Source organism: Gopherus flavomarginatus, chromosome 1, assembly GCF_025201925.1.
Source record: "Gopherus flavomarginatus isolate rGopFla2 chromosome 1, rGopFla2.mat.asm, whole genome shotgun sequence".
In the NCBI taxonomy this organism is placed as follows: Eukaryota; Metazoa; Chordata; order Testudines; family Testudinidae; genus Gopherus; species Gopherus flavomarginatus.
This window is the reverse complement of record NC_066617.1, coordinates 154,258,672-154,285,104: the sequence shown is the minus strand read 5'-3', so window position 1 is coordinate 154,285,104 and position 26,433 is coordinate 154,258,672. Positions and strand designations below refer to the sequence as shown.

The 26,433-nt window shown below is 46.5% G+C and overlaps 1 protein-coding gene across 3 annotated transcripts in view; it reads left to right on the top strand.

The window, feature by feature from the left end:
• Positions 1-19,469, top strand: part of NCAPD2 (non-SMC condensin I complex subunit D2) — a 76,061-nt gene extending 56,592 nt beyond the window's left edge. Inside the window, exons 27-31 of one of the 3 annotated variants that reach the window (XM_050937049.1) lie at positions 630-710; positions 16,997-17,183; positions 17,467-17,608; positions 17,739-17,903; positions 19,327-19,469. In XM_050937049.1, coding sequence (XP_050793006.1) covers positions 630-710; positions 16,997-17,183; positions 17,467-17,608; positions 17,739-17,903; positions 19,327-19,409 — 658 coding nt within the window. In that variant the 3' untranslated portion in view covers positions 19,410-19,469. Of the gene's footprint in view, positions 1-629; positions 711-9,290; positions 9,580-16,996; positions 17,184-17,466; positions 17,609-17,738; positions 17,904-19,326 lie in introns of those variants that run through there. The other 2 variants (XR_007772185.1, XM_050937050.1) reach the window with 2 other exon arrangements.
• Positions 19,470-26,433: the final 6,964 nt, after the last annotated feature.

Here is a 26,433-nt window from a genome sequence, read left to right as displayed (position 1 = left end):
CATGATGATCTGATGCTTTGCTTCCAGCTGCCATATTCATTTGGCCATATTCATTTGGGAATTTCTTCAAATTACCTTCCTGTCATTTTCACAGATCAGAAAGCAAATATTCCCCACAATCAAAAGAACAATGAGTTGCTGGTGCCCCAATGGTGTTAGAGTTAATCTTCTTTGGAAAGCTTTCCCTTTAAATTTGGTGCTTTCTTTTTAATTGGTGTTTTTTTTTTAATGTTATGCTCTTGCAATATATGGGATGCAGTGCTGCAGGAATTGCCATAAAATGGAGTCTGTTTGCAGGTTTTTGCCATATATCCTTAACTCTGCACTTACGGTTGGAGTTCTTAAATTCACTCAGAAGAGGTACAGGGAACACAGACCAGTGTTATGGGCCACAATCTTAATTATAACTTCGTTTTGTCTGAATTCATATTGCAATGGAAGCTCTAACAGTTACCCAAATTCACAGTACTGCTGCCTAGGAAAATATGATTAGTACTGAGCTGTGCTTGCAACTTCTTTTCCTCTTTCACTCAGCTCGGCAATATCCCAAGACCCCATTTTGCGGCTCTGTGTGGAGAAGTGGGAATTCTTTGTGCTCCTCCTCCTAATTTTTTTTCCCCTCCCTGCAGACAGCTTTTCTCTTATATCACAAAGGACAAGCAGACAGAGAGCCTGGTGGAGAAGCTGTGCCAGCGATTCCGGACTGCCAGGTGGGTTGCACTCTAACTTTCCAGGACAAGGAGTATAGTGCGAGTTCTCTGACTACTAAAGCATGAGCCTGCTCCCATGGGAATGGTGTCAGTCTCCCATTGTGCTGCCCATATGACATGATAGTTCTGCAGACCCTGCTCTAGGTTGGGATCTTCCTTTCTCCACCTCCTTTTAAAACAAAAAATTAAGGACTGAGATTTATAAAGCTGTTTGCTCTTATCACTCTGTCATTAGTGGAGAGGGTACATGACTTCAGCAGCGCCTGACTGCAGAAGGTCATAGCAGATTCCAGACTGTCAAGATTTAAATCCTGTCCACCATGCAATGAATGGTCTTATGCCCTTGAAAAGGCGTCTGCTATGCACATTATTCTGCCTTGGGAAAGGACATATCCCCAGTACATGTTGTTTGATCTGCCTCCTACACCTAAAAATCCAGAGATGTAAGGCTCTAATTACATTTACTTGAGCAGTCTGTGAAAGTTGTGCCTAATCTTGAGGAGGCAGGAGCCATCTAGCAGTACCCTGGCAAACAGGTACCAAGGTTTGAGTGGGAAGAAGAGAACATTAAAAACATCAAAATCCAGAGCCAGCATCAGGATCCTTGACATGATCTCTGCATTCAGCATGACTGTTCCAGGAGGTGTGTCCCTAATCACCATCTCCTAGCTTCAGCTCTTCTTGCATCAAGTAGGGATCTCTCTCCTCTCAGGTCAAGAGTGGGACTCTCAAATTCTGGAAGCGCCCTATACCAAGCATCTGCACAACTGGCAAACTGCAACCTGGTCAGTAACCTTCTAACTCGCTATCTTGGCCTTGCTAAGATTACTAGGGTCCACCATTCCATGTGTGTAGAAACAGATCCACATTGTAAATGTTGAGGAAAAAGTAATTGGTCTCTGTTGCCAGTAGCATCAGTGGTCAGGCCTGATGCTACTGGAAGATCTTTGTGAGCATGAAGAGAGTGTTCTGGAGACACTTGACCATCGTCCTCCGTCAAAGGAGTCTTCATCTTGACCAAACGGACACATTAACCCCAACTCTGGCCACAGTGGTTCTTCACGTGATAGTCTGTAAACATATTCCAGTGTTGGTGGGGGGACATCACAAAGGGCAGAGCTGCCCCAGTTCCTTCTCACTGCCCATTGCTAAGAGTCAGCGTATTCTCACTCTTATTCCTCATTGTGCATTATTTGTAAAATATTTTAAAGTGGTTGTTGATAGTTAGCAGTGCAGTTTAATGTAGTGTTAGTATTTCTGTTAATTATCCAAACTAGGAAGAAAATAACTTTTGTTTTTTGGGTTTTGTTTTTTGCTTCTCCTGTAATAATGACAAATCACAAATCAAAACTTTTTTTTAATGTTTCCCATCATGTTAAAAGATGGGCACACCTGGTGCTGCTTTTACGTAGAGGAGGATCACATCCCCGATCGTGTTGCAACCTGTTGATCATTTTCAAAAAGAACACAGTGGGCTAAGGAGTCCTGCCTCATGGCAACTCTAATTGAATAGTCCATTCATACTGACTCTGATCCTGGCTTCTCAGCATTGGATGCTTCTAAAGATCGAGGAGCCTCAAGGTCAGTTCCTGCAGCTTCATTGTCCTTATTGTCAAGCTTGCATGACAAGCCTTAGGTCACACCTCATATGGGAGCTTAAACATCACATGGACAAGCGGCGCAGATCACCATCTCCAGTCCTGCTGTTCAGGCTTGTAAAAATTCCATCTGACATTAAGGGTGCATCAAAATTTTGCAAGAGGTCCCTGAGCATCAGTATTGATTCCGGTCGTGGCCCTGTTGGAGAAGACTTACCCCAGGTCTCTGCCAGCACAATCTCTCAGTGATATTGACTTCATTGGTACTGAGCTCATCCAGACAGCCACTAGCTGTATTGACAACTTTCATAGACTGTGTTACTACAGCAGTCTGTTTTAGCAATGTCTTCTATGGCATCAGTATCTTCTACTTGTAATATCATACTATTCACTGTCTATGCTTCAAACCCCCTGGTACCAGCAGCCTTTCCAGCTCTGTTGACACGGGAAGCATACCTAGCCAGTAGAGAGAGCTCCATGTCCTTAGTACAGTTTTCACTGCTCATACCTTCAAGATCAACTTTATTTAGTGGCAGCGCACTAGTACCAAATAGTCAAGTATTTTCTTCATCTACTGGAAGAGCACCTCCCTTTCTGGAGGACTACTCCACATCATGCTCTGATTCTGAGGTCAGTGACCAGCTGTTGCCTGCTGGATCACAATGTACTACTATCTCAGTTTCCTCACTCCATGGAAAGACTTCACTCCTACAACTTTTATTACAAGGCCACATACTGTACCATTCACCTTGGAACTTTGGATACCCATGGAATTTTTGGACACCTTGGGCTCTCCCTGTTCTTTATCTGTATCTTTTCAGAAACCATATATTGCTAAAATGGAGCAGAGGTTTCATACGTGAGATGTAAGTAGAGCTCTCATTTTATCTGGACAGAACTAAACAGGTTAAGAAGTTAGAGAAACGAAGTGGGTGAGGTAATATCTTTTATTGGACCAGTTTGTGTTGTTGAGGCTGTATGTAGCATCTGTTGACAGAATCAAACAATATTTAGTTGAATATCTACTCAAAGAACATCAACTGGCTATCATAACATATCAAGGTCTGCTACAAGTTAGCTGGGAAACCTACCCCAGGAAAAGGGTTGGCTCAGTCTACTGAGGCTCATTCTATTTCAGTGTCCTTAGTGCCATGGTCACACACTTGCAAAGTATTATGCACTAATTCCAGTTCCAGAGATGTGAGGTTTGGCAGGACTGTGTTCAGTTCTCTTTACTTAGACTTTTTGCCCCTGTACGTACTTGTGGTTCTGTTGCTTAGGAATCCCCAACAGTGGAATATGGAAGTACTCTGAGCCAACTCAAGTCTCCTGTCTTTTTTTTTTTTCCCCTTTGGATCCCCGCAAAGTCTCCGATCCCAGAATTTGGCAGAGAAGGGCCTCTATTAATTGAGAGGGCCTTAAGTCTATTGTCTGTCCTTGCGGGCCAAAGGAGTGAACAAACTACATATAACACAATGCAGAGGGAGATGTCTTTACGTAGACGTTGAAGGCACCTGATGTGTGCATGTGACACTGAGAAGCCTGCAGAGCACAATGCATGTCTGTTAAAACCATGTGCTTCATCTTTAGGTCTGTCATTCTTTCCAGTAAATATTTTAAGCTGCTCTAAAACTTATTATAAAATCCTCACTATCTAGCAAGTAGAAATACTAGGACACTTTTTTTTGTTTATAGCTATGGATCCAAGAGATCCAGAGGTCCACAGCAGCCTGCTGCTGTGGGAATATGCAGAGGACTCCTGAAAAAGAAATTTAAGGTTACCTATATGTAACAGGAGTTCTTCGAGATGGACTCTGTGTAGTCAGATCTTGGGATGTGCCTCTTTCTGGTAGCCACTTTCTGGTAGCAGTGTCTATTAGAGAACTAACATGATTCTCCTACTCTTCCGCTCAACATTTCAGCAGAGTTTTAATAGTATTACAGTATAGCCTCAGTTACAAACACCAGAATTGCAAACTGACCAGTCAACCATACACCTCATTTGGAATTGTAAATACACAATAAGGCAGCAGTGAGGGAAGGGCGGTTGGGAGGGAAACAAATACAGTCCCGTACTGCATTAAACGTAAAGTATTAAAGAAATAAAGGAAAAGTTTAAAAAAAAAAAAAAAAAAAGACAAAGTAAGGAAACTTTCTGTGCTTGTTTCATTTAAATTAAAATGGTTAAAAGTAGCATAGTAGTAAAATTTCAAAGCTGTAATCTTTCAAAAGTTTGCAACTAAACATTGACAGAACAAAACATTGGTTAAGAGTTCTGAACACTTCAGATTCATGAACAGCTTCCATTCCCGAGGTGGACTAGGGAGTGTGATAAGACAGAGTCCATCTCAAAGAAATCTGGTTACATGTATGTAACCTTTTGAGTGTCCTCTGCATATTCCCACCCTTGAGATAGTTCGGCATTCAAGAATGGATGGAGGGATATCAAGTCCTAATTAATCAAGGATTGGGGTACCCCTCTGTCAAACTAAAGAGCTCTGTCTGCCATGTTTAATGCATAGTGTTTAGTGAAAGTGTGAATTGAACCGCGAGTAGCAACTTCACATATTTTCAATAAGAGGAAAGTGCTGAGCACATGCTGCAGTGACTGAACTTGTAGAGTGAGCCCTAAAGACCAGCAAGGGGAGAGTGGGAAGAAATCTTGTAACTCTTCACTATACACTGTCTAAATCATCTAGAAAACGACTGGACAGAAATAGTTTGACCTTTGTAGTGTCCAGCATAGGAAATAAGCAATTTGGGAAAGTCCCTGAAGTCTTAATCCTGTCCAGAAACTAGTATAAAACTCTCATTACATCAAAAGCATGCAATTTGGTTTCACTTTTAAGTATGGGGTCTAGGAAAGAAGACTGGTAGGTTAATATATTAACATGGAAAGTCAGAAATTACTTTAGAAAATCTGTGGTGAGGTCTTGTCTTTAGAAGTTGGTCCAATAAAAGATGATACCTCATCCACCTTCTTTCTAATATCCTGGGATCAACAAAGTTGCTACAACAACTCAGTTAAAAACTGACTGACTGAACCCACACTTGAACAAAGTCAAGGACATTTGTTATCTAATCAGGTGATAAAAAAGACTGAGATTTCAGTAGCCCAAAAGGCTGAAAATAATATGACTCACTGAATCCTTCAGTGACCACTCATGCAGCTGCATGGAATCTCTGCTCAGTCAATCAACAATCTTGTTGTGATCTCCCACTAATAAATGCTATGTAGAATACACCAGTCCCATAGCTTTATCGCCTCCTTGCAAAGTTAAGATAAACGAGCTCTGTCATATAATACATTGCTGACATATTGTCCATGGCAGCTTGAACAACTAAATTCTTTACTTAGAGGAGGAACAACTTGAGAGCTAGACAGATGGCCCTCAGTTGTTTTAACAATTTATGTGCAAATGGGATTCTTGGTGATTCCAAAGGCCTCGAATTAATAAATTTGCTGCAATGTTTCCGAAGTCAGTTGGAGGACACATCCTCCTACTGCAATAGTTACATCAGATAAAACCTCCTTTGAGAACATTCTCTGATCTCAGCCACCATGTTAGAGAGAATCATCACTCCAATATTTGAATATTTTGAACACGCCACCCATACTGAGTTTGGGATTCATTGATCTCCAGTGTTTGAAGTGGCTCATTCTTAGTCACATATGTTGAGGCCTAGTAAAGTCACCCCATTGAAATGGGGTTGTGACCCACTTTGAGAGGGCTTTGGAAGTAGTCTCTGAATGCTGGAGTTCAACTTAATAAACATTTCTCAGGGATTGCACCAGGGAAGGAGATTCTCTGAGATGGTGACTTCTTCTTTATTAGAAGGCTCAAATTCTTGAACAGGGAACAAGTGATCTGAATGGTATTTCTCATTTCCTTCTTCAGAAGAAGCCTTTAAATATGGGAAGAAAACAAAATCTGCTCAGATATGTTGCTACCGCAGAACGGCATTTGGTTAAAAATTCTGAGCACAGCAGGAAAGGCTTGTATTGAAAATCGTCTGACCAAAAGTGAAATGAAGATATTTACATTGAGATGGTATTGTACAAATATGGGAGCAAGCATCCTTGAGATCAAGAGCAGCAAATCTATCCAAAGTAGAAAGGGAGGAGATGAGTGATATGAGAATTAGCATTCTGAATTAGAACTTTCAGATATCTTTTGGATTCCTGAGATCTAAAATCAGTCGAAGACATCTGTCCTTTGGGATTAGAAAATGAGGAAAATCCCATGTTTCTGAAATGTAATGGAACCATTTCTTTGAGTGATTTGCTCATGTGTATTCCACAGTAGGTATGCGTGTTCGCGATGTGCACCTGTTCCGGAAGTTTTTCCCCAGCAGTACCTGTAGGGGTGTGCCCCTAGCGACCCCTGCAGTGGTGCCTCCATGGTGCGGTATAAGGGGTGCTGCACGCTCCCCCACACTCCGTTCCTTCTTGCTAGTGAAGGTGTGTCAGAACTGCTCTGCTCCAGCTTGGCTGCAGCTTCCCTCTTGATCTCTGTTAGTTCATAGTTAGTAGTACCTGTAGTTAAAGTAGTCTAGTTTAGACTTAGTTTAGTGTGCCCGGGTTGAGGCATGCCCCAGACTTTAAGTCGTGTGACACTTGCAAGCGGCTGATGCCCGTAAGTGATCTGCACGCGGACTGTTTATGCTGTCTAGGGGAAACCTATCAGCAATCGCTGCAAGATTTGCGGATCCTTCAAGCCTCGGACCAAGAAGGAATGGGACACTTGGTTCCGAGCCATTTTGATTGAGTCAGAGCGGCACAATGGAGTCAGGTCAAGGCCAAGTCAGCAGCAAGCACCGTGGCGACCCTTCAGTGCCTTCCACCAGCCAGCACTGCTCCAAGAAAGCTAAGAAGAGGTATTTGCCGAGACACCGGAGTAAGACCAGGGAAGAGACTAGACCTACATTGGACAGTTCTTGGCCACCGTCAGCCTCTGGCCTCCAACCCATTGAGCGGCCCACTCTGCCAACTTCCACAGATGTCTGGGTGCCCTCCACACCAGAGGCTCTGCAAGCGGCTCGGGATATTAAGCCTCTGCTAGTACTAGGGGCACCGCCACTGTTGGCTCCCTGGTCCAGAGGCAAGCCACCGCTTGGATCCCAACAGTCGCTGCCTAGTTAGTACGGTTCATGGTCTAGGGAATGTTCCTGATGCCATTCAGCAACCACCCTGTGCGCAGTCCGTGCTGGTCCCCATCAACCCCCACCAGGTTGTCTGGCTGGGTACTGACTGGCAGGGGTTCCAAGCGTGCCCCGTCGAGACTGTGACAGACAGCACCGGGAGTCCTCATCTCCGAGAGGCTACCGCAGCCTGTCAGGGTATGGGCATCGATGCTGTTCCTGTTCTTCGTTTCGCTCAAGGTCCCTGCTGCGGCACCACTCCTACAGTCCCAGGCGTCATTGCCGTCACCTTGCCGTCGCGGATCTGCCCATCTGAGCTTATCGCAGAGCAGCTGCTACCGGAGGTGGTAGAGCTCCTCCACGCTGGGATCACAGTCTTGTGGTTGGCACCGTTCTTGATGCCACCGCTCCTCCTAGTCCCAGGATAGTGGCAGGTTGTATGCCAGCCCGGCCTCCTTTTGCAGTCGTTAGTCGATGGGACAGGCTGGTCAGGCTGAACAGCCAGCTTTGCCGGTGCCACAGTAAGTGCAGTGGCACCTGGCCCCTTGGCCAGCATTGTGGTACCAACTGGGCCCCCAGTGGTGGCTCGCTTGGTGGCCGGAGCCTCGGAGAGACTGTCTTCCCTATTTCGGCCTCTGTATCTCAGCCTCCCAGTAAGGAGTCAGTGAGGTATTCATCACCAGTTCTGCACCCAGAGGGGGATCAAGTGGTGGGTCCTGCGGCACTGGTGGGTATGCAGAGTACCGCACCACCATCATCCTCCATTCCCTGATGAGGTGATTAGGGCCCCTCCTCCGCCTGTCTTGCAGGAGGACTCTAAAGGCCCCCAGGAACTTTTTTGAAAAGAGTGGCATCAAGCCTTAACCTTCAAGCTGAGGAGATGGAGGTACCCACGGACTCCCTCTTTAACGTTTTCTCAGCCTTGGCACCACGTAGGGTGGCCCTCCGACTCCATGAAGAGGTGGTAAAGATTTTGAATGCCTTGTGGCAAGCCCCAGCTTTCTTGCTCCCCATCTCTAAGAGGGTGGAACAGAAGTACTTCATACCTGCCAAGGGGCATAAATACCTATATACCAACCCTGCCACAGATTCCCTGGTGGTTGTCGGTCAACCACAGGGAGAGGCATGGCCAACCAGCCCCTACTCCTAAGAATAAAGACTCAAGGAGACTGGATCTATTTGGGAGAAAGGTTTATTAGTCCTCGAGTTTCTAGTTAAGGGTGGCAAACCACTAGGCCTTCCAGGGGAGTTACAAGTTCAATTTGTGGGGCTCTCTGCCCAAATTTGAAGATTCCCTCCAAGAACATGACAAAAAGCAGTTCCAAGCTCTGGAGGAGGGTACAGGGGCTGCCAGGGCAGCCCTTCAGGCAGTGTTGGATGCTGCAGATATGGCTGCAAGGTGTATGTCCCCTGCGGTGTCCATGAGGAGGGCGTTGTGTCCAGCGAGAGACAGAACTTCTTATAGGACCTTCTGTTCGATGACAAGGCTCTGTTTACAGAACAGACGGACATGAAATTGCATGCTCTGAAAGATTCCTGCACAACGCTTAAGACCCTTGGCCTCTATGTCCTGGCTCTGGCCAGGACCAAATTTTAAGCCTTAGCAAGCTCCCACCCAGGCCACCCACGCTATGAGCTTCCTTATAAAAAGTCAAGGGACTATAAGAAATGCCCATAGAGGCAATGCCGGTCTGCACCCCAACCTGGGTCCTCCAAGGGCAAACAGGCGGGAAAGCATCAGTTTTGATGGGACACACGGGGGCGACTTACTAGTTCATATCAGGGATCCACCTGCAATGAAACTTCCCTTCTCCAACCAATTGTGTGCTTTTTCTCCCAGAGTGGTCGTGGCTGACCTCGAACCGATGGGTCTTCAGCACTGTCTCCTGGGGCTCCACCTTCCAGTTTACCTCTACTCCACCCTCCCACTCCCCATCTCTCCTGGACGACCCCTCCTCAGGAGGCCCTGCTCAAGCAGGAGGTGGAGCGGCTCCTTGTCTTAGGAGCGGTGGAAGTGGTACCAGAGGAATTTCAGACGCAAGGGTTTATCCTCGCGCTACTGCCTTATCCCGAAGGCCAAAGCGGGGCTCAGGCCCATCCTGGACCTGCAAGGCCTGAACCAGTACATGGTAAAGCTCAAGTTTCATATAGTCTCTCCCGCCTCCATTATCCCCTCCCTGGACGCCGGGGACTGGTATATTGCCTTCAATCTGCAGGACGTGTAGTTCCACATTCATATATTCGAGGGGCACCGACATTTCCTCTGTTTCACGGTTGGGCAGGAACACCACCAAATTACAATCCTTCCATTTGGCCTGTCCAGCGCTCCCAGTGTATTCACAAAGTGAAAGTCTGTGGTAGTGGTCTACCTCAGACATCACGGCTTCCAGATCTTCCCCTATCTCAATGACTGGCTGATTAAGAGCCGCTCCAGGTCGCAGGTGTGGGATCACGTGACGCTCCTGTCCACATGCACCACTCTGGGCCTTTTTGTGAATGACACCAAGTCCACATTAGTCCTGGTGCAGCACATAGTTTATTGGGGCAAGTCCTGGACATGATATCGGCCAGGGCCACCCTCCCACCAGACAGGTTGAGACCCTAAGGGAGCTCATTGACACAGTCACAAGGTTCCTTGTGACCGCAGCCAGAGCATGCCTTGAGCTCCTGGGTCACATGTCAGCATGCATACATGTGGTTCGCCACGCCAGACTCAGGATGAGGCCCCTCCAGCAGCAAATCCATTCAAAGTAGAAAGGGAGGGGATAAGTGATATGAGAATTAGCTGAAAGTTCTAATTCAGAATGCTATCTGTTGGATTCCTGAGATCTAAAATCAGTCGAAGACATCTGTCCTTTGGGATTAGAAAATGAGGAAAATCCCATGTTTCTGAAACTTAATGGAACTACTTCTTTGAGTGATTGCTCATGTGTATTGCATAGAAGGTGTGCGTGCTTGCCATGTGACCTTGGTATTCTCCCAATCCAGCGACAGGGTGGAAAAAGTCCTCACTGTGACCGAACCGGTGATCGCCTCCTTACAGTGATGCTCCTTCCCTGAGGAACATGCAGCACATCATTCTGTTCAGGGGCAGGCCCCCATCAGTGGAGCTAGTGTCTGACGCATCAGACCTGAGATGGGGAGCCCATGTGGGGAATGTTCAGACCCAAGGTCTATGGTCCATGCAGGGCCTTGCCCTGCATATAAATGTCAAGGAGCTCAAGGCAGTATGTCTGTCTGGCATGCGTGGCCTTCTGCTTGCACCTGGAGGGCAGAGTGGTCAGGTTTCTCACAGACAACACATCTTTGATGTTTTACATCAACAGGCAAGGCAGTGCCCACTCCTCTGCCAGGAAGCCCTCAGGCTGTCAGACTTCTGTATAGCTCATGATATTTGCCTGGAAGCCCACCACTTACAGGGCACCTGGAACTCGCGTGTGGATCACTTGAGCTGAGACTTCTCCTCCCAGCATGAGTGGTCACTACACTCAGAGGTGGTGCACAGGATTTTCCAAAAGTGGGGCACTCCTCAGATGGACCTGTTTGTGACACAGCAGAACCGCTGGTGTCCCCACTTCTGCTCCAGAGAAGACTGGGGTGCAGATGCCATCTCCAATGCCTTCCTCCTATGGTGGTTGGGCCAGCTTCTCTATGCCTCCCCCAGATCCCATTGATCGGCAAGGTTTTGGGGAAGATAAAAATGGACAGGGTTCAGGTTCTCCTGACTGTCCCAGCATGGCCTGGGCAACATTGGTACAGGACTCTTACGTGTCTGGCTGTCACCCCGCTGTGGCCATTGCCATCCCACCCAAACCTGCTCTCCCAGGACTAGGGCTGCTTCCTCCACCCTGACCTAGCAGCACTCCACCTCACGGCTGGCTGCTCAATGGTTAGGCTAAGAGGAGCCTGGCGAAGTGGTCTTGATTTTCCTGATGGGCAGCTGATTGGGGCGTTTTGCCTGTGGCTGCTCCGATCCAACTCCATTTTAGACTACCTCCTTCACCTTAAAGCCCAAGGCTTAGCGCCTTTGTCCACCAAGGTGCACTTGGCGGCCATGACGGCCTTCCACCTGCCAGTGCAGGGACACACAATATTCTCCCATGCTATGACTGGCCAATTCCTTAAGGGATTGGATCGTCTCTTCCCATATGTTAGGCCCCCAGTCCTGCAGTGGTACCTGAACTTGGTGCTGGCCCAGTTTATGGGTCACCCGTTGACGGGTGTCTCGTTTGCACTGCTAGCTACATGCTCCTGGTCGCACCTCTCGTGGAAGGTAGCCTTCCTGGTGGTGATCATATCAGCTAGATGGGTCTCAGAACTCAGGGCCCTGACCTCCAAACCCCCGTACAAGGTGTTCCATAAGGATTAGATCCAGCTCCCAACTGCATCCTTATTTCCTCCCCAAGCTGGTCTCCACCTACAACATGGGTCGGGACATCTTCCTGCTGGTGCTCTGTTCCAAACCCCATGCGTCCAGTGAGGAGCGCCACCTCCACATGCTGGATGTGAGACAGGCTCTGGCCTTTTACTTGGAACATATAAATCCTTTCAGGAAGTCCTCGCAGCTGTTCATTGCCTTGGCCAAAAGCATGAGAGGTCAGCCAATCTCCACTCAGCGGCTCTCCAATTGGATCACCTCGTGTATTCATACCAGTTATGACCTGGCGGGAGTCCCCCCGCTGCCGATTGTGAGGGCACACTCGACTAGGGCGCAAGCCTCATCAGCTGTTTTTTTTTTTTTAGCCCATGTCCCCATTCAGGACATTTGTAGGGCTGCCACATAGTCATTGGTCCATAGGTTCACCTCACATTATGCGATAGTCTCCCAGACTAGGGAGACTGTCAGGTTTGGCAGGGCTGTGCTCTGTCCTGAGAATTTGTGAACTCCTACCCACCTCCAACAGATATAGCTTGGAATCACCTATTGTGGAATGCACATGAGCAATCACTCAGAGAAAAGGCAGTTACCTTTTCCGTAACTGGTGTTCTTCAAGATGAGTTGCTCATGTCCATTCCACATCTCTCCCTCCTTCCCCTCTGTCGGAGTTCTCTGGGAAAAAGAAACTGAGGGTGGGGGGAGTGTGCAGCGTCCCTTATACCCCACCACAGAGGTGCTAATCCAGGAGTTGCTGGGGTGCTCCCCTACAGCTACTGCTAGAGGAAAAACTTCTGGCACCAGTGCACGTGGCGAGCATGCACACCTATTGTGGAATGGACATGAGCAACACAGCTTGAAGACCAGTTACGGAAAAGGTAATTGTCTTTTTTGTCTATTGCTGTTGCTTGTAATAGTCTGTATTTCTGTCCTTAGTACCCTCTTGTGAAAAGGGAGTTGAGTGGGATAATGTGGAGGAAGGCAAGGTTTTAACTATCCAGCTCAAATCCTTATTGTGTCCAATACCCATCTGTCCAAGGTGGTGATCTTCCATACGTTGTAAAACTGACAAGCAGTCTCCAAAAATATGGGTAGAACTCTGATTGTTTTGCAGCCCTCAGTTTTCTTGTCAAACTTGTGGTCTGATATTAGGCAATGAAGACTTAGCTGAAGAACCTTGTTTGTTTTTTGTTCTGTTTTGTTTTGTTTGTTCTGATATGAGGATTGAAGGCTCTTTTCTTCTATTGAAATTGAGGAAAGGATTGTTGCTGCTACTAGTATTTTGTCTTTTTTGGTCAGAGGAGGAAGAAGGTGGACAGTACTGCCTGTGGCAGTGGTTCTCAAACTGTGGGTCGGGACTCCAAAGTGGGTCATGACCCCTGTCACGGAGTCTCCAGGTGATGCTCTGGAATTGCTCCCTACAAAGCCAGTCAGGACTCTGGTGAAATCGCCCCTCTGTGAGCAAAGCCCTGTCTTCAGGGCAAGAAGCTCACACGGCTTCACCTTCCTAGATCTGACCTTGGAGCATTCAGCATCCTCCACCCCTCCATGCGCTTCCCACAGCGAGTCCTCCCAGGCAGAGTCCTGGGGAGGCCAAAGGGTCCTGCACCCCAACTTCACAGTCAGACGTGACTCTTAGCCAGTCAGTAAAACAGAGGCTTATTAGAAGACAGGAACACGGTCTGAAACAGAGCTTGTAGGTACAGAGAACAGGACCCTTCAGCTGGGTCCATTTTGGGGGGCAGTGAGCCAGACACCCACGTCTGCACTTCACTCCTCGTCCCCAGCTAGCTCCAAACTGACTCACCCTCCAGCCCCTCCCCTGGGCTTTGTCCCTTTCCCAGGCCAGGAGGTCACCTAATTCCTTTGTTCTCCAACACCTTTCACTATCTTCTTGTAGGGGGGAAGGGCTCAGGCCATTAGTTGCCAGGAGACAGTGTCGGCCATTTATGTGCACTGGCCCTTTTTGCTCTGCAACTATCACACTCGCTTATCCCACCACCTAACAACTTAAGAAACACATTGGGGAAACTGAGGCACCTCTACAGTATTCAGAGGAAACATTAACAGTCCCACTTCGTCACAGCCCCATTTTAATGGGGTCTCCAGGGCTGGCTTAGACTTTCTGGGGCCATAGCCTGAGCCCCAGCACCTGGGGTCGCAGCCAAAGCCTGGATGCTTCAGCCCTGGGTTGTGGGGCTCAGGTTACAGGCCCTCTGCCTGGGGCTGAAGTCCTTGGGCTTTGACTTTGTACCCCACCCAGGGTGGTGGAGCTTGGGCGGGCTCATGCTTCAATCTCCCTTCCTGGGGTCGTGTAGTAATTTTTGTTGTCAAGAGTGTTGCGGTGCAATGACCATGGTATCTGAACATAGGAGCAGATTTCCTGCTAAAAGATTGTAGCAGACTAAGATCTAGTGGAAGACTGTCTTCCATTTTTTCTAAAACTTCATCAGGTTTAACACCTGAAGAGACCATCCCCTTCAAAAGGAAGATCTTGTATTCTAGACTGTCTGTATAGGTAACAACGAAGATCTTAACCTTGCACACCCATAGAGAGGTATTGAGGAAGCAATCAGTCTGGAAGCAATGTCTGAAATATCAGAAGGCACTCTAAGTGCATGTATTGCAGCATTCTGACTTTTTCTATTGAGGACACTAATTTCCATGAATCCTCTGAAAGTTTTTTGGTGAAAAATGAAATCTTTTCCAAAAGGTGAAATTGATATCTCAACATTGCTGCTTGATAATTGCCACTCTTATTCAGAGAAGCTGGGGGAAAAACCCAACAATTTTCTAAGGTATTCTAGAAGGAACCACCTTAAAAATGTAATCAAATGCTCCTACTCCCTGGAAGGAGGAAAAATCTGGAAAACCTACCTGGAGATCATCAAGGAAACCCAAAACAACTATCAAAAAAAGTGAAGTTGGTCCAATTAAAATATTACTGTGATGGGTTAAATCAGTTGGCAGCCCCAAGGGGGTTTCTATGATGTGCCAAGATTACTTCTGCCCCTGCTTTCACTGCCCTGGCAGTTTAGGACTTCAGTGCCCTGCCTGGTTTGAGCCAGACGCACTAGCCTGCTCCAAACCCAGTCCCAGGTTCTGAACCACGTCCCCTAACAGCTGTAGTTTTAACTGAAAATAACTTACAGAAGTGTTCCTGTCTTTAACATTCAGATGTCCAACTCCCAATGGGGTCCAAACCCCAAATAAATCTGTTTTACCCTGTATAAAGCTCATACAAGGTAAACTCATAAATTGTTCGCCCTCTATAACACTGATGGAGATGCACAGCTGTTTGCCTCCTCCAGGTATTAATACATAACTGGTGGGTTAATTAAGAAGTAAAAAGTGATTTTATTAAATACAGAAAGTAGGATTTAAGTGATTCCAAGTAGTGACAGACAGAACAAAGTGAATTACCAAGTATAATAAAATAAAACACGGAAATCTAAGCGTAATACCGTAAGAAAACTTTACAGACAAGAACCTCACCCTTAGAGGAATTCCAGTAAGCTTCCTTTTACAGACTAGTCTCTCTTTCTAGTCTTGGTCCAGCAATCACTCACATCCCCAGTAGTTACTGTCCTTTGTTCCAGTTTCTTTCAGGTATCCTTGGGGGTGGAGAGGCTATCCCTTTAGCTAGCTGAAGACAAAATGGAGGCATCTCCCACAGGCTTAAATAGATTTTCTCTTGAGGCTGGAGACCCTCTCCACTCTCCTATGCAAAGTCCAGCTTCAGGATGGAGTTTTGGAGTCACGTGGGCAAGCCACATGTCCATGCACGACTTTTTTTACCAGCCAAACCACATTCCTGGGAAGGCTCAGATGTAGATTGGCATCTTCAAGTTCATTTTTGGCTTAAGTGGTTTTTGATTTGGCACTTAATTTTCACTTTTCTCAAGAAGCTAACCAAATGCTAGGCTAGTTAAAATCAAGACAGTACACAGCCAATATTCATAACTTCGAATACAAAAATGATAAATACATACAAATAGGATGAATACATTCAGTAGATCATAACCTTTACGTAGACGTGTTACATGGCATATGTAGCCTAAAACATATTCCAGTACAATCATATACAATCATAAGCATATTCCATAAAGCCTTATGGGGGGCACAGTCACTATTGCCTCTCTAATCTTGTCTCTCTATCTGTCTAAAACGTTGAAAAGCTGATGAGTGGCTTCTGCCAAAGCTATTGAACGCAATTTCAAATTGTAATGGAATTGGATAGCATTATCAGAGGGGGATCAAGCTGAAATAACACCCACATTATTGTCGGGGGGAAGAATCGCCCACAAATTCAAACTTCTGTTGAAATTCATGAGACCTCAGTATCCTCCTAGGGCACCGTATGAAAACTTTATCTTTGAGCCCTGCTCAGTGCTGCATCCACCATATCACCCACACTATGGTCTTTTTGGTGGCCATCACCTTGGTCAAAAGTGAATGTGCTCTCAGGCACTCATATCTAATCTCCTATATATACCTAGTTTTACAAGGACAAGAAAGTACTCAGACCTCCTATGAGATTAATTCCCAAAGTAGTTTGGTTTAAGTGGAAATCAATTAGCTTATCTGTATTCTTCCCAAAATCACACTCTGCACAAGGAAAGAAGTTACCCACTTTGGATGCATACAGAGCTCTGACTGACACTGCTGCTTAGAAAAGATTCTGAGCTCAGGTGCATGAGGTAGCCACATTGACTACAACATCTCAAACCACAGTTATCGTAGGATAAGTAACCATTCTGTTCTCCATTTCCTGATATCTTCAGATAAAGACAATGCCTTTAGTCAAACACATGTTATTGGGCTCAACCTGAATAACTAGGTGAAATTTAATAGGCTGTGGTATACCAGTCAGACGAAATAAATCAGTGGTTTTCAACCTTTTTTCATGTGCAGACTCTTAAAAAAATTTCAAATGGAGGAGCAGACCTCTTTGGAAATCTGAGACAAAACCTATGGACTCCTATGGGTGTGCAGACCACAGGTTGAAGACCACTGGGCTAGATGATCTAATTGTTCCTTCTGCCCTTAAATTCTGTGAATCCTAGACATTCAGTTAAACTGATTTTTATAAGATTGCACCTGTTCTAGAGTAACTTGCTTAGTATATGCTCCTTCACTCTGAAGCTGAAGACAATCTTTGTTTTCCGCAGAACAGAGCGTCAGTATCGAGACCTTTCTCATTGTCTCACTTTGCTTCCTCTCTCTGAACGAGGCCTCCGCAAGATGCAAGATAACTTTGATTGTTTTGCTGACAAACTCCATGACTTGGCTGTCTATAACTGTTTCCTAGCTACACTGGGCAGACTCCGCAGGTCGGTCACCCGACCGGAGACCAAGGTGAGAATCTGATAACTAATTCCAAGATTGGAAGAGTACTTCTGCTTCCAAGCTATCCCAGACTAGTACTAGCGAAAATCAAGGTGACTGTCCATGATGAGCTGCAAGACTAGATATAGCTGCTTCTAGGCCATGATGAAGGATCACAAAGCTTGCAATGTAAGGAACTCCTATGGTAGGTTTGCTGGGCTTGCTGGGAGGTGCAGGTGGAATCTGGGCTGCAGCATAGAATCCCTTCCCCCCCCCCTCCCCACTTATCAGCTTCTGTGTCTCACTGTATCAGGCTCTGATTGAAGAGATGGAGCAGAAACTCCATGCCTGCCACAACCATGGTATGGATTCCACAGAGGTTCCCAAGGAGCCTCTATGCCAGGAGGGAGGCAACACTCCCCTGCCAGAACCAGGAAAGAAGAGACAAGTAGCTGGTATGTTCTTCCTAAGGCTTCACAGTCCTGGCCTCTTTGTTCCTCCTGTCCTGCAATCCAGGCAGAGCAGCTGTGGGTTTCTCACCCCTTTCAGGAAACAAGGCCCCTCACCTCTCTGCTTCTCTTGCAGGCTCCTGCCGCCGCCCTATGAGCATAGCCAACAGAGATGCAGACTCTTCTTTCATCACACCTCAACCCCGTGTGTCCAGGCGTTGCCGGGGTGCCGCACTGCGCCATTCATCTCGGAAACCTGCCATCACCTTCTCTAGCGATGAGGAGAACAGCCCTGAGGATGGTAAGGACTCTGTGCATGTTAGAAGGCTATGGGGTGTGGGGGAAGAAGCCTGGACTGCCCTTTAATGGGATCTTGCGGGTTGTTGCTGCCGCTGCTAAGGCCCATGTTGTAATGAGAGCTGGCTTTTTTTTTTTTATTTATTTTTTTTGGAACCTCTGAAACTATTTATGAATTTGGGTCAAATTTGGCAAATAGTTTCAGCTGGGAGGGAAAATCGAAAATGTCAAATATTGTCATACTTTGAATTGACACTTCCAAAATATTTCACTTAAATGTCAACACTTTCTTCATCCTGGCCCTTTTTTGGTTGGTTTGTTTAGTCAAGAAAAACAGAAAAAATTCTGTTCAGTTCACAACAAACTGAATTTTTTATGAATTTTTCATTAAGGCCATCGAACTGAAAAATCAATTATTCACTCAGCTCTAATAATAATAATAATGGTAATAAAGTTCCTTTCAGGCATTCTTTGCATATTCCTCCTAGGTTCCCAGTCCCAAATGATCCCATCATCTCTTGGGGGTGTAAGGCATTCACAGCTCTCCGTCTGGGAGGGAGGCCATGCCCCTTTGCCACAAGGCCTCAGGGGTCTCTGTCACTCAGTGGGGTAGAGTAGAAATGTCTATAAGCCCCAGCCCTCAGGCAGCATGGGGCAGCACACAGTTAGGAGGCTCTGGCCAGTAGGCAGGGCAGAGCAGTAAAGTCCAGAATCCCAAGCCCTTGGGCAGGACAGAAAAGTCAGGAGGTTCTGGCCTGGGGTCAGGGCACAACAATGAGTCCCTGTGCCCAAGCCCTCAGACAGGATGGAACAGCAAAGTCTATAGGCCCAGGCCCTTAAACAGGGTGGACCGCTGACAAACGCAAGCCTTTTGGGGTGGGGAGGCTGCCACCCCAGGGGTGAGGTGGCTGGGGTAGGGAGACACGGGCCCACCAATTCCACCGCATCCAAGCCCAGGGCCCTAACAGTGGCAGAGTGGTCCACCACTGGGTCAGCAGGGAAATCTAGCCGCAACACTGGACGACTGTCAGTCAGCAATACAGCCAAACACCGCTCTGGCATTTCCTCTACATCTCTGGCGCTGCAGCGGTTGCTGTCGAGTCTGAGCTCTAACAACGGATGAGAGATATCCTTCTTCTGCAGCAGCTCCTCTCCAACAGAGCTGGAGGGGCCTGCCTTTTATAGTTCGGGTTCCTGTCCCACCCCTCTACTTTCAGTGAGGCGGGCATGGGTGGCCTGGCTCTGGCTGCCGGGGGGAGTCACAGCTGTCCACTTGGGAAGGAGGTCACACCCCCTTGCTGCAGAGGGCCGTAGATTCTATTCTGGGTTACCAGTAACCTTGGTCCCCTTTCTTATGTCCTCTGGTACTCTGGGTATATGGGTGTGCTGCCTTCTCAGTGACTGACACTCTGCTTCCTCCCTCTTAGAACTCTGTGCCGAATTGGCAGAGGATGAAACACCAAGCAAGGTGACTCCAATTTCCCGAGCTTCTGCTTGCCGTGCTCTGTGACAAAATATCTCACAGATGTGCCTCAGTTATTTAATAAGAAATAAAGCTGGTTTTATTTTCTCTTCTGTCTTCTGTGTTAAACCAACCATGTAGCCTTTTGACCATGTAAATGAGGAAATGGCAGAGCTGAGATTTACAGGGGCTCAATCTTTGGGGTCTTGCATCCCATTGCAAATGGTACACTTGTCCTAAACTTGCTGAGCATACAGCTCTTCTTAGAGTGCCATCCCTATCTGTGTTCCACATGTGCGAATGCATGTGCACCATATGCCTGCGATCAGATTTCTAACAAGCTGTGTCCGTTGGTCCGTGCCTGTGCAGTTGTTCGCCTTGTGCTCAAAACCCAAGGATATAAGAAGTGATGTGGGCTGATGCCTCTCCAGTTCCTTTTTACCACTGCATGGCCTGAATCAGAATTCTGTGTCCACAGATTTTTTTCTTTTTGTCTTAACAAACCTGCAAATATGTTGTAAATAGTTGTTTAGTATTTTAGTATAACATTTCTTTTTCCCTCCCTGTGGACAAAGACTTATGCCTAAAGTTCCAGGGCTTAAGAACTATCTCTTGTCCCTGCTCCTTCTGTGTGAGCAACAAGCACCAGTGCAGTCTCTCTTGTCTGAGAGAGGCACATATCTCTGCTAAGTGCAAAATTTGCTATTTGTTTCCCCCGCAAACCTGCAAGACTCAAGAATTCCAGCTAAGAAAACAGGGAGGAGGCTATGAGACCTCAGTCAGAACTGGGCCAGTGAGACTCCCTCTTCCTCGCTACGGTACATCAACCTCAACTGATGAGCAGTGCTCCTTCAGGCCCAAACTCACGAATAGAAGCTAGAGTTACTAAGCCCAAGAAGTTACTCTCATCAGAAGCCCTGGATGATAAGGGGCACACAAAAGCAGGAGGATCTCCTTCCACATCTGCTCCCCAACTCTGTCCTTGCACATGGGTCATAAAGACTTAAGTTCACTTCAAGCCTCCTGTCATGAGGGCAAGGGGTGAAGGGGAGAGGAGCTGCCAGTATTAACATCTGCACTGATTCCTTAGCTGAAGGATAGTCACTCAATGACACCATCTATGAGCTCCTTAATAGACTCTTCAATGGTACCAGCCCATCACCATAAAGATTTGCTGTCCACAATGGCCATGAATGTGCTGGATCCATTGGTCCTGACTACCGGAATGTGTCTGACTCCAGGGTGAACCAAATTTTGTACCTAACCAGAGGATATCTTCACCCTATCTTATCCCCCGTCTCGTTTTCCTTCAGGTCCAACCCTCCTGAGTGAGATTGAAACACCAGAGGAGGAAGCTACCTCCAGGGGATAGGAGTGTTCCCACTCCTTCAGGTTTTAGGCAGAAGTCTTCATCCCCACGTACCAACAGCTCTGCCAATCAAAAAAGAACTAGCCTGAACAGGACTCGGAGGCTCCAAGCAATCCTTCACCTCCACAGAGAGAGGTGAATTGGATCTGGGATCTGTCCACCATCCGATGCCATGCAGTTCCCCTCAACTGGTTGACTCTTCATAGTGGCCCTATTGTGGCCCAAGGGATCACTAAGGTAGACATCCCGGAGCTGACCATGAGTTCCGTCATATCTTTCCCATGGAACACCTATTGGCTCCATCAGAGTCTGTGGGAGAGGAACTAGAACCAGATCTACACGTTCTGATGGGTGTTTCATTTTCCTTACCAGATGAGGCTGAAAAAAATTCAGTTTGTTTTGAATGGAAACAGAATTTTTTGAGTGGCTGTTTTTCCCCTCAATAAAACATCTTTGCCATCCACACCTGACAATCACAGGCAATATCACAAGCTTCTAATAAGAGTGGCAAATTATCTCCTAGACCTCCTCTGGTGGAACCTGAATACCCAGCATTAGCTCCTTGACATTTGATAAACTTCTGGTCCCAGTAGGTGGCTGTCCCAGTAAATGAGGCGATCAAGGAACCAGTGACATTTTGTACCATGGGGAAACACACCCATATTCCTCGTTCATATATAATTGTGACCTTGCATATAAAACATGCCATGTGAGGTAGCATGGGAAAGGCTGATTTGCTGAACCCAATTGTTCCATCTAAATATGTATATAATCAATGCATATAAAGTTATGAGAATGTGTTGTATGGCTAACACTAAAACGTGCTGTGGGTTTTGGAAGAGCCCAGATACTAGTTCTCCAGAAACAATGTCAAGGAAAGTAACCAATGCCTGGTTGGGTGTCAAATCACCCAACAGCCATTTGTCAAAAACAAATCATGTCAAACCAACCTGATAGCTTTCTTTGACAGAGTAACAAGCCTTGAGGATAGGGGGAAGCAGGAGATGTTGTATATCTTGACTTTAGTAAGGCTTTTAATACTGTCTCACATGATCTCATAAACAAACTAGGGAAATACAACCTAGATGGAGCTACTATCAGTAAGGTACATAACTGGTTGGAAAATTGTACCCAGAGAGTAGTTATCAGTGGTTCACAGTCAAGCTGGAAAGGCATAACGAGTGGAGGCCCGCAGGGATAGGTTCGGAGTCTGGTTTTGTTCAATATCTTCATCAATGATTTAGATAATGGCAGAGAGAGTATACTTAAAGTTTGTGGATGATACTAAGCTGGGAGGGGTTGCAAGTGCTTTGGAGGATAGGATTAAAATTCAAAATTGATCTGGGCAAACTGGAGAAATGGTCTGAAGTAAATGGGATGAAATTGAAGGAGAAATGCAAAGTACTACACTTAGGAAGGAACAATCAGTTGCATACATACAAAATGGGAAATAACTGCCTAGGAAACAGTACTGCGGAAAGGGATCGGGGGTCATAGTGGACCACAAGCTAAATATGAACAAATCAACAGCGTTACACTGTTGCAAAAAAAGCAAACATTCTGGGATGTATTAGCAGGAGTATTGTAAGCAAGACACAAGAAGTAATTCTTCTGCTCTACTCCATGCTGATTAGACCTCAACTGGAGTATTGTGTCCACTTCTGGGTGCCACATTTCAGGAAAGACATGGACAAATTGAAGGAAGTCCAGAGAAGAGCAACAAAAATGATTAGAAGTCTAGAAAACATGACCTATGAGGGAAGATTGAAAAAATTGGGTTGGTTTAGTCTGGAGAAGACCTGAGAGGGGACATAAGTTTAAGTACATAAAATGTTGTTAGAAGGAGTAGGGAGAAAAATTATTGTTCTTAACTTCTGAGGATAGGACAAGACGTGATGGGCTTAAATTGCAGCAAGGGCAGTTTAGGTTGGACATTAGGAAAAACTTCCTAACTGTCAGAGTGGTTAAGCACTGGAATACATTGCCTAGAGAGGTTGTGGAATCTCCATCATTGGGGATTTTTAAGAGCAGGTTGAACAAATACACTTCTACCTCGATAAAATGCGACCCAATCTACCACAAATTCAGATATAATGGTAAAGCAGTGCTCCAGGGAGGCAGGGCTGTGCACTCCGGTGGATCAAAGCAAGTTCAATATAACGCAGTTTCAGCTATAATGTAAGATTTTTTGGCTCTCGAGGACAGTGTTGTATCGAGGTAGAGGTGTACCTGTCGGGGATGGTCTAAAAATGCTTAGTCCTACTTTGACTGCAGGGGACTGGACGAGATGGCCTTTTGAAGTCCCTTCCGGTCCTATGATTCTATGATTGTCCATCAAGGGAGCTACAATTCATTGACTCATCTGCATAAGGCCACACCAGGGAAATTGCTCAACCTTGCTTGGGGACTCAGCAATGCCCACCAGACATGCCTGGACTTGTTCTCCAAGCACATGGGCTAAGGATATAACATAGAACACAGGCCAGGCCTGCCCCCACCCTGCAACAAAGACACTCAGAAGATTCTAACCAAGGAGACTGGCCCAGATTTAAGGAACAAACCTGTATGTTAAGGGCTTCAGTATCCAGTGAGGTGAGAAAAACTGCTTAATCTAGATGTTGCCCAGTCTAATAAGGTTGAGAGTTTAGATTGTGTGCCTATATTTATATTTATTATATTTTGGTAACTAACTCTGACTTTTTGCCTACCACTTATAATCACTTAATTTATCTTTTTAGAGTCAATAAAGTTGTTTGACTGTTTATCTTTACCAGTGAGTTTGCCTAAAGTGTTAGTAAATTGGCTTAGGTTTGCAAAGGCTGGTGTACATCCACTTTCCATTGATGAAGTGGTGAGCCAATTAATTTGCCCTGCTCGTCTTGAGCAGTGCAAGATGGTATATTCCTGAAGTACAAGGCTAGGAGCTGGGGGGATTTGGCTGATGCATTACTCTGATTCATGAGTGACTTCGGGAGTATTCATGCAATCTAGCTGGGGGTGGGGCTCTGCATGCAGTTGTGCTGAGTGATAACAGCATGTGGAGGGGCTTGCTGCTTGCCACTAGCAAAGCATTGTGAGAGAGACAGCCCAGGATGGAAAGTTAAGGAGGCACAGTGGTCCCATGATCCCAGGCTGAAACCTGCGGATCCTGTCACACCCCTGGGACTCCATTTTTCCAGCTCTCTGTATTAATGAAAACAGTCAGCCTGAGCCCCCTTGCCCCATCTTAAAATGAGCAGAATTCTCTGACTTATTCTCCTTGTTTTTTATTATTCTATCTGGCTCTGGTCCCAATTAGATCAGTGAAAAGGGGGTTCCACTGTAAAATTTAAGCATTCAAAAATCAACCACAAGAGGGGGTGATGTGCACATTGAATATGTGACACTGGCACTTTCAATAAAATTTAGTTAATGTTTTGTTTTGGTTTTCACAAAATGTAAACACTAAGTATTCTCTGTACAAATACAAATGCCATTTTTTCTGCGGCAATGGATTTCTAGGATCCCTGATCATAACACAGCCCTTGAATTATATCCATATACATATTATATATATGTAGGCTTTAGTGTTTTGGACTAATTTAGTATTTGTCTCTGTATTATACCTTTTCCAATCAACACTTGTTATAGATTATGACATCTTGTGAATTTTCATGCACTTTTCACAGTTGAGCTGACACCTAGGATACATTTGTAGGCCCAATTGTTAAAACAGGCATAGAATGATTGCCACATAAGCACCAAGGAAAAGGGTCCTACTCCCCATATTTTAGTCCCCAAGAACAATGGAGGATGGAGACTCTTGACTTTGGGCAATTGAACATTTTTACTCAAATCAAAATTCTGTATGGTTATGCTGGCATCAATAATCCCCTCCTTCCACGAGGGAATGTGGTTTGCAGCTCTTGACATAAAAGATGCTTATTCTCATATGGATGTTCATACATCCTGCAAAAAGTTCTCATGTTTCTGGTAGGGCAAGAATGCTACCAGTTCAAAGTACTTCCATTTGGGCTAGCAACGGCACCCAGAGACACCTTATTGGTGGCAGCCTAAATGAGATGTTCAGGCTACACAGTCTTTCCATATGCGGATGACTGACTCCAGTCAGGTGGTGCAGTCGGCGATTGTTCTTGTTCCATCTTCTGACAGCCTTGAGAATCTGCATCAACAACGAAAATTGCCTTTTGACTTCTGCAAGATCTAGCAATTTTTATAGAAGCAATCCTAGGTTTGATCTCAGCAAAGGCCTACTTCCCTGTAGAAAGATTCCAGACCATGAACAATTTAATAAGACAGGTCACTTTCAGACCACAAAACACCATCAGTGTCTGCCTTTCTCTACTAGGCCACATTACGTTGTGTACTTAAGAACGTAACGGCCATAATGGATCAGACCAATGGTCCATCTACCCCAGTATCCTATCTTCCAACAGTGTCCAATGCCAGGTGTTCTTCGAGTGCTTGCTCATATCAATTCCAGTTAGGTGTGTGCATGCGCTGCGTGCACGGAAGTCGGAAATCTTTTCCCCAGCAGCTACCTGTTGGGCCGGCTGTGGAGCCCCCTGGAGTGGCGCCGATATGGCGCTCTATATAAGACCCTGCCGGCCTGACTCCACCCTTCAGTTCCTCCTTACTGCCCGTGACGGTTGTTGGAACAGTGGTCTCTTGCTGGCAAGTGCTCCACTACTCCCTAGCATTCTCTTATAGTTGTAAATGGTTCCCTTTGTTAGTTAATCATTAGTAGTTATCTTTGTGTTAAGTGTAGTATAGTGGTTTGGGGGTGGGGGGTTCCCCTTCAACGAGTGCGCTACGGGACTCTGGGGCATGCCATCCCAGGGCTTCAAACCCTGCAGTTCTTGCGGCAAGTCCATGTCTACAGGTGACCCCCACGACTCCTGCCTTAGGTGTCTGGGGGAGACTCATCAGGCAGACAGATGCAAAATCTGCATATCATTTAAGCCCCGCACGAGGAGAGGGAAATCTGCCTCAAGCAACTCCTCATGGAGTCTGCACTGCGTCTCTCTCAAGATGCAGGCCTGAGCACCTCAGTGCGCAGTGCTTCCCCATCGGTGCTGCCCACAGCACCGCACAAGGACCCTCACCCTCCTCCGGACTGATGATCTCCCAGGCCCCAAAGACATCTACCTCGGCACCACTCCCACTCCCCAATTGCTGTAAGATGCAAGCCGTGGAAGGACATTCCAAAAGGCTCAAGTCAGTCACCGTGGCCCTGACCGAGCACAGCTCAGACCAGGCCCCAAAGCCTGACAAAACCACAAGACCTCCATCAGCTCATACTAGTCCTGCGCCACAAGGGCCTCTTCAAGTGGAGGAAGCTACGTTGCCCTCCACCCCAAACACCTTTGAGGCCGCTAGAGGGCTTATTGAGATGATGGCACCGGTGTCCCCCATCCTGGCACTGCCCCTGGCATGACTCCCAGTACCGTCGAGGGGTAAACCGGCGATGTTCGGGCCGCCCATTCCCAGACCAGCTTCCCCACGCTGCTCTGAGTCCCAGTGGCGTTCGGAGTCCTGGCACCACACTGCGCACTGGTCCGACTCACGATGCTGGTTAGACTCGTGGTGATGGTCTTGCAGCCCCAACCCTCAGAGCCGTTCACACTCGAGGTCGTGGTCAGCCACCAGGACATGGTCCAGATCGTGTTCGGCAACAGCATGGCACCGTTTGGACTGGCACCG